We start from the raw sequence: 8404 nt of genomic DNA, 5'->3' as shown, positions 1-8404 counted from the left end.
TTTGTGCTTGCTTTCGTATAAAGCTCAATGAGCTGCAGCTGAGGTCAGTGTTAGTTAAATATGCATCAGGCTGCATTAAGCACACACTAGAGTCCAAACATGACCTGCCTTGCTGAACATCTGCTGCACGGGGGTCTGCGCTAGCAAGCGATGGCACAAGATGGAAAAAAAGAACATTTTCCAAGGCGTGTCTACATGCATCTCTGCATCCAGTGTTTCATTTTTATGAGCCTTTATATTGCATTGAACAAAATACTTGAAGGGCCACTGTGGTGCAATATAGCTGAATCCCACACACCTGCAACCGAGGCTACCTGGTTGTTGCCATGATCACTGCGCTTATTCCGAGCTTTGCTGCATGATGAGCAAACTACACAAAGAAGAGACACGACCTGTGGGTGGATACCATCTACTTCGGAAACAAAGTACCTGTTCTGGCAAGAAATCTCTATGATGTGCTGCAACCGATGTAAACAATATATGCAAACAAAAAGGTTCAAATGCCAACTTTACTCCCACTAAATGCTCCTAACGTTGTCAAACCATTTCTGATGCCGCTCATCTCAAATTCATGGCTTAACATTAAAAATAAACCTGACAGATTAAAAGGAGGATTGCTAAATTATCTATGAAACACATTTGTTAACAAAATAGACCACAGAGCCCACCCCAACCCCCCTGCCCCCCAGAACTCCCCTATCCCCCTATCACCCCCCACACCCCCCACCCCCCGGTTCGTCTTCCAGTTCAGTCTTCAAGCACTGTAATGTTGGACCGGTACTTGCTTTATAGGCAAGGAGTTGAAAGTCACAGAGAATAAAATCATAAAAAGAAAACAAATGATATCTGCAAAATGCTGAACTCTATAGTGATTAGCTATTTTAAAAGGGTTAATAAATGTTACTGAGATTTTTTAATAGGGCATTTCAAAATAGTGCTCACTCTAAAAATAGAATTGATTTTGTTCCTGTTTTTTTGGACAACATTCTGTGTTTGTTCTCCCTGTTTCCTGTTCCTGTTCATTATACAACTGTCTTTTGTAGCATCTAGAAGAGAGGCTGCAGTGGGATGACTGCAGGGTGGGGGGGCAAAACGGGCGTGAATGCCGCTGGCCGATGGAGGATGGGCGGAAAGACTGCAGTCGGACGAGGGAGGGCGTGAAACGTCACAGCTGTTGGGTGGATAGTGGGCGGAGCCATCACGGACACCTGGGAAGGTGTGACGAAGGCAGGCGTGCCGGCAGGTGGGCAGATTTCGGGTGCCAGGGGGAGGCGGGTGACTGGCACCACCTGAGGGAAGATGGGAGGCTGTGGGGGAAGGAATGTGGCATGGTGCTGAAGGATAGTGTGGCGGATAGTGATGGATCCTGATGGCACGGTAGAGGGCATGTGGACCGGGTGCAAGATGGGACTAGACACTTGGAGAGAAGCTCTGGGCAAGACCGGTTTCAGCTTAGTGGGAAACACCTGCTGGTGCAAAACCCGTCTGTGGGCATGGGCCTGTAAGAGGCAATGCCTTTCCAGGCTTTCTGTGTGGGCCTGGAAACACGGCGAGGCATGGAATTGGCTTCTGCCGGGGCACAAACCCTCTTCCTCCAGAAGGTGAAATCTCTGCATGTGCAGCTGTGGGCTATGCTGACATGATTTATCATGACTGACTTTCTCTTTCTCTGCCTTTCGCAGGCCGATTTCTCTCACATCCAGCAGACCCTCCAGGCTTAGCCGCTCATTCTCCGGTAGGTGAAATCTCTGCGGCTGTAGCAGCTGTGGGCTGTGCTGACACGATTTATCGTGACTGGTTTTCTCTGCCTTCCGCGGGACGATCTCTCTCACATCCAGCAGACAAACCTGAGCCGCCACGGCACACTTTTTACAATCCTTCGCAGAGCCCTTCTCCGCTCTGGACAGGATCTTAGCGAGCTGCTTTGTGGCTGTCAGGATCTCTGCAGGCTCAGAGTCTCCCGCAGGTAGGGGATGAGTGCCCTTTCCACTCTGAGCATTGATCTGAGTGGGGGAAGGGTTCGAGTTCGGCTGGCAGCAGCTGTTATCCATGGCTGTTTGACCCGGGGCGCTGCTAATGGAAGTCAGTATCTGACAATCAACCGCACCACTCTCTAAGTCATCAATACTGCATGAGATTTGGTCTGGCCCATTGGAGCTGTCACACATTGCCTTTAAATCATTCACCACTGACTCCACCGCAGAGGGCCTACCCTCTGCATTCAAAACAACACTTTTGGCAACAGGATCTCCGTCATCAAGGTGTGAGAGCTGAGACAATTTTTGTCTTTTTCTCGCGTGTTTTGGGCAAGATAAATCCGAGCCTTCGTGCCCATCGTTGTCTTGTGACGAGGATCCACAGTAAATGCATTGTGTCACGTCTGACCAGGGCTCATCCTCACTGCATGAGTCACTGTGTCGTTTCTTCACTATCTTTCCCGCACACGGATCCTCTCCATCTCTCTCCGGAGAGTGTGGATCCTCCACCCTCGGGCTGCTGTGATCTGAGGATTCTTTCTCAGAGGGAGGCGTGTTGAGACAGCTCGAGCCGTGTCCTGTTATGTCTGCCTCCCCTGCCGTCCCTCCACAGACTCCCACCACCTTTTCGCTGCAGGCCCAAGGTTCATCAGAGCCTCCTGCAGAGCCGTTTATCCTGCCTGCCTGCTCCCCCTCCTTCGTGGGAGTGATGCTGTTGTTCTCGGCCTGATTTTGAGCTGATTGCTTTGACTTCTCTAATGGCTGCGCTTGCTGTGAAGTGGCGCCTCTAAATTGGCTATCAAGCTCTTCGCGGCTCTCCGCTCGTCTGTGGGATTTTGCACATTTCTGCACGTCGCTCTCACTCTGCTCCTCCTCCCTCCTTCTCCTTCTTCTCTTGTGGCGCCGCTTGTGTCTCTTTTTGTGCTGGCTCCTGTAATGGCGCCGATCTCTAGCCCGCAATTTGTCCTCCGCTCTCTTGCCAGCATGAGGCCAATCTTTGGAATGCCTACATCTGCCGTGCACTTTCGGCCTCGCTCCACTTTCTGTATCGCCGGAATACTGATGGCACTTTCTGACCTTGCTCTCTGTTCCGTGGCCACATGAGGCCTCCTCCGTGTGCCTTTCTAAGCTGGACGATTTCTGTGAACTGGTGGTCGTGCTGACAGATGATGACTCCTCATCAATTTTGGGTTCGGTCGCCTCCTGAGCATCGGGGCACCTTCTGATCTGTGACCCTCTGAAGTCGAAATGGAGCGGATTGCAACTGAAAGACAGGGAAGGCTCCGTCATGGTGAAGGAAACCATCTCAGAAGGCCACTGGAAGATGGTTTTACCATCCCTGCCGAGGACAGAGAAAAAAGGCTGGCTAGGCTTTGCGAATGGGCTGAGAGTTTTTGCAGCAGCCGCATCCTCCTCTTTTCCTTGGCTTTGAAACGAATCGTTCTCAGGTGGCACATCAGAGGAAGCCTTAACTGGAGGGTCACTTGCGGACAAGTCTTTCTCTTTGCTTTCGCTGCTCGTCTCCTGACCACTTTCTGCTTTATGCCTAGCCACAGTGCTCTCCACAGGGCTCTCAGAGTCCAGAACGCTTTCAGAGTTGGCAGGTATGTGGGTAATAGGAGACATGGAGGTGTCCTCAGAGTAAACGAGGAACGCACACAAATCTGAAGCAGCATGCTGGAGGCCATCCACTCCAGCAGGTATATCCAGGGACCCCTGATTGACCACATTGCTGCTTTCTGCAGTGCAACAAAGTGTGTCCTTGCAATTCACCCCTTTCCCCTCAGCCGGCGAGTCTGGTAGGTCAAGCTCCACAAACGGCACCTGGATCCGACCACTTCGTTCCACCTTACCCTCCTCCAGACCCTCGCAGAAAACTGCAGCCGAAGACTCCAGCTTCACCGAAGCTTTCTTTGGAAAGGAAAAGGAGAAGGCTATTTTGCGCCTTAGCGCTTGCTTCTTGGCGTTTTTTCCACCGTATGACCATGTGGTCTGTTTGCAGCTGCTCAGCTGGTTCTGGGATCCAGGTTCCTGGCCTCCAGCACTCTGGTTCTCCTCATGTGGATCTCTGAAACTACCTTCTACTGCTACCGTGGTGGATTTGAACATAGGGCCGCTCCCAGGGGCACTGCAGCAGAAAAGAGGGACAGAGCAAGAGGAAAAAATAAAAACAGTGAACATGCGAAAGAGATAAATAATACATCACATCACTGCTGAATTTCAGCAATTTGAAGTGCACAGTGGGGAGCTTGGCTACTAGAGGACTGTTGTGTTCTGATTTAGAAAATGAGTCACTCTAAAAATGAAAGTTATTTTCAGTTTTATTATATAGTGAATAAACACTGTCAATCCACTTCATTATTATTCTTAATATGAGACATTTTCCAATCTAATTTGCTTGTTGAGAACAAAACCGTTTAAATTGTTTTGATGACAAATGCAACACTCTGGAGAAACTAATGTCCCGAGTCAGAATTCAGGACGACAAGTGTTTTAAGCTTCTATACACAACTTCACAAAAAGTTAGTACACAAAAGAATTAGGAATATATCACCTATATTACCTGATTCCTTATAGACTTATGGCACATTTATGGCCAGGTCTTTACATTAGAAACTTCATAGGTATTGTTTGTTAATAATGACATATTTATCAGATAACTGTTATCAGTTGTGCATTAGTGTTACAATTAACCATTCACTTACTGATATATAAATAATTAACATTTTATTAATGCTTTTCAGAAATGTGTTACATGTAAGTGTAATAGGTAATACAGTATATCGTTATAAATACACTGCAAAGTCATAATTTTATAATAGGAGTCCAATTAAAGTTCATCAACAGTTAAAAAAGTATATATTAACCACTTAATAATGTTTTTATTCATCACAGAGTAGCTAGATAATAAAAAAGACAGCATTATTTAAAACAGGACTAGATATTGATTTAATCATTCATTCATTATAAATATTATTATAAATATTAATTAATGTATATGTGGTAAATGTCAAGGATTTTTTACTTAAAATTTATGAATATCAAAAACTACATTAATACCATCAAACTAAAATGAATAATTAGGTTTCTATTACTCAGAGTAATGAAAAAAATATTAGGCTATTAAACTATTAGATAACAATTATACCTTCATTTATTAGTGGCTGTTATTATAACGTGTTAGTTTCACCAGTTTCTCCGTTTTCCCAGCCAGGAAATCGCCCTGATATTTTGAATAATCTCTTGGGCTCTTTAGACTAGAGACACGCTGGTTCAGGTGAATTACAGCGAGTTCTTTACACCACATTACTCCCCAGTTCAGGTGTTCTCTAACAGCTGCAGGTGGTCTTTATGAGAGTGTAGTCACAGAACGTGTCCTACCACTGAACCTCTCTGCGCTGCTCTGCCAGCTCGTGCAGCCGGCGCAGCGCTCTCTCCTGCTTCCGCTCATCCTTCCGAGACTTCGAGGCCACATTCCGGGCGAACTCCCTCTGCTTCAGCTCCTTCAGCCTCTGCAGGAGCACAGACACACATACGGCTCTGTTTATATACCCTCTCAGGACGAGGAGGTCATACACACATACAGGCCCCACACACACACACACACACACACACACACACAAAACCTCGTATTTCTATTTTTGTCGTTTTTCAGTTTTTGACACTTTGAAAATGCCGGTTCCTCTTTTCATTGTGTGTAAATTTCAACATGACTTGGAGAACATTCTGGTTCCACTGACCAACGTTAAAAGTAAGGTATGTTTTTCCTTCTCCTGTGTAGGAGATTCCTATATAGCAATGTTTACAGCAGGTGTTCTCACAAAGCAGCTTTACAGAACAATCAGTGTTACAGAAAGAAAAGAAAAGAAAATTCCGGGTCTGGGCCCCCCTGAGCGTCGCCAAGCGACGGTGGCAAGGAAAAACCCCCTAAAAGAGGAAGAAACCTCGAGAGCAACCAAGACTCAGAAGTCGGGGAAGTCGGACTCCACTTCCCAGAATGCTCGGGAGGTTCATGTGATCTTCCCCCACACCTGTCAGCGATCACAGTCGCCGGAACTCTAACGACTTGCACCGGATGGACTCCTGTTTCTCTCTTTATAAGCTGGGACTCTTTGCGAGGTGTTGTTCCCATGTAATTCCTGAGCGGTTTATCTATGGTGTATCTCCTGTGTATCGGCTTCTCGCTATTCCTGATCCGGTGTCGTGTGTTGTTCTGCCCTTGTGTACCTCTGCCTGCCTGGACGGCTTTGAGTCACGACTTTGGATTGAACTTGGACTTGGATGTATGTTCTCTCCCTCTGGGGATTCTCCTGATTACCTCAGGAATTAAATCTCTTCTCCTTTTACCTGCGAGCGTCTGCGGTTCTGTTCACACGTTACAATAGGAAACATTGTTAGTATAAAGTATTGTGTAGAAAGTGGGAAAACCAGGTGGGGCGGCGGTTTATTAGAGTAGTTTATGATTAGCAGCGGCAACAGCATGTATATATGTAAGTATATGTATTATATATGTATGTATATATTTGTATAATAATGCAAAAATCTAATTATATATATATTATATATTAATGTATATGCATGTGTCATATATAAGTACCTATACGTAACGATACTATAGTATATATGTAAATATTTTGATCTCATCATCCTTCTATGTCCCATATGTATTATTTATATGTAAGTATGACGTTTTTTCATTCATTTTAAAGAAGAAGGACACATGAGTCTTTTGTCAGAAGAGCCCTTTATGCAGTCAGAACCATCTCTCTGGTCCTGATAAGGAACATTCAGCCTGCATTTCTCTGACTTTTCCATAAAGTTGGGACATTTTCTCGCCCTGAAACAGCATAAAACCAGAAAAACACAAAGAGCGCGGCTTTCATTCACATATCTCTCCATCTCCACGGCTGTGCTCGGAGCATGCGCTCCACGGCGGAGCCACAAAGCTATTTGAATAATAATAATCCAGTGTGAGAGCATGAATCCCCTGCTTTAACAAGGCTGCTTTATGAAGCCCGCGTATCTCTGTGTATCAGCCATTGAGGGAAAAAAAAGATTAAAAATCTCTTCAGGACTGTGGAAGGTAATAAAGGTGTTTGCACACCAATGTTACGCTTCATCACACCCATTTTCAGCGCAAATGAAAAGTAGCTGCGGATGAGGTCGCTAAACTGCATGAAATTGTCCTATTTATTTTAGATAAGACTCACTGATACTCATTTGCATTTGCTTCCTGCTATGAAAGACTTTGTGCCCTGAATGCAAGATTGTGTGTATAAATTTTTGTTCTACTGTGGAGAACCATGACTGCCATACATTTCAAAAAATTATTATTATTATTATTATTATTATTATTATTACAATGATGCTGATTTCTTGCACACTATGGCATTTCTAATACTATGTTAGCACTAAGTGAATGCTGTGGACATTACCTTTTTTGGCCATACTAGATCAACCTTCTGGGGTCAAGAAACACACCAGCATGTCAAATTAGATGTTTTCAATATTTATATTAATATCTTTGTGATGATCCAGCTCAGAAATCCAGTTCAAACACTTCCTGAATCCGTAGAGCCGCCCTTTCCATTCCATCTCATCACGAGATCATAGGATACTCACATAAGGAGTTATGAGCCTGTGAAGAGGGGCTGAGACACATGCCATCTGCCTCTCACCGCGTGGAGCTGCTGGATCCGTGTGTCCGTCTACATTCTGTGTGAAACTGACCGACGGACACTCAGGAGATCACTAAGGACTGACCGTCGGGTTTGGACGGTACTATTGAGGACATTTATCTACTATTTCATTAATACACTCCACTATTTTTGTGAATCCAAGACTTTGGTAAACATGTTTCATGCAGCAAAACAATTCATCCACAGGAGTAAAGCTGTTTTCACAAGAGATGTTAAGAGTTTTTAAGACCAGACCTCAGCTTTAGGGTCGGGTTCTCTCTTTACACAGTGCTCCAGGTCAAAAGGGCCTCATTATAGAGAGAACCGAGATTTTTTTTTGAACATTGTGACTTATAACATGTGGGTGTCATTTTTTATGCATGTGCTTTTCAACTCAAAACGTGAGGACACCAGAGTTCACACAACTCAAACCTCTTAGTTCAGATAAAAGCAGCTTGTTTATTATACTCGACTTCCCCACCAGCCAGGACTCTCTCCATCACACCATCCTGTAACATTTTTCCTCTCGGGTAAACGCTTACGGACGGCTGTGGCATCGCTGGGGCTCAAACCCACAACCTCCTGCTGGGGTGACGGCTTAGTTCCCTGCACCACTCAGAAACATTTGAAGCAGCTGAGGTTTTGTATCTATAGATGTTTAATATACTAGTTTAGGGTATATTTGTTGTTTTGACTTTGAAGCAGGGCGTCGTCTCATGTGGTGCAACTGTCTAATAGTTCATCCCGACG

The 8404-nt window shown here is 45.1% G+C and overlaps 1 protein-coding gene across 1 annotated transcript in view; it reads right to left on the bottom strand.

Annotated features, from left to right (window-relative positions):
- Positions 1-727: 727 nt before the first annotated feature.
- The window catches only part of znf804a (zinc finger protein 804A), a 103873-nt gene continuing 96196 nt past the window's right edge, over positions 728-8404 (bottom strand). Inside the window, exons 3-4 of the mRNA XM_017688180.2 lie at positions 5358-5488; positions 728-4104 (exon numbers count right to left, since the gene is read on the bottom strand). Of these exons, the coding sequence (XP_017543669.1) occupies positions 1047-4104; positions 5358-5488 (3189 nt within the window). The 3' untranslated portion in view covers positions 728-1046. The remainder of the gene's footprint in view (positions 4105-5357; positions 5489-8404) is intronic.

This window comes from Pygocentrus nattereri, chromosome 6 (genome assembly GCF_015220715.1).
Source record: "Pygocentrus nattereri isolate fPygNat1 chromosome 6, fPygNat1.pri, whole genome shotgun sequence".
NCBI lineage: Eukaryota > Metazoa > Chordata > Actinopteri > Characiformes > Serrasalmidae > Pygocentrus > Pygocentrus nattereri.
Note: the sequence above shows the minus strand (reverse complement) of the source record. Positions and strands in the feature narration are given on the sequence as shown.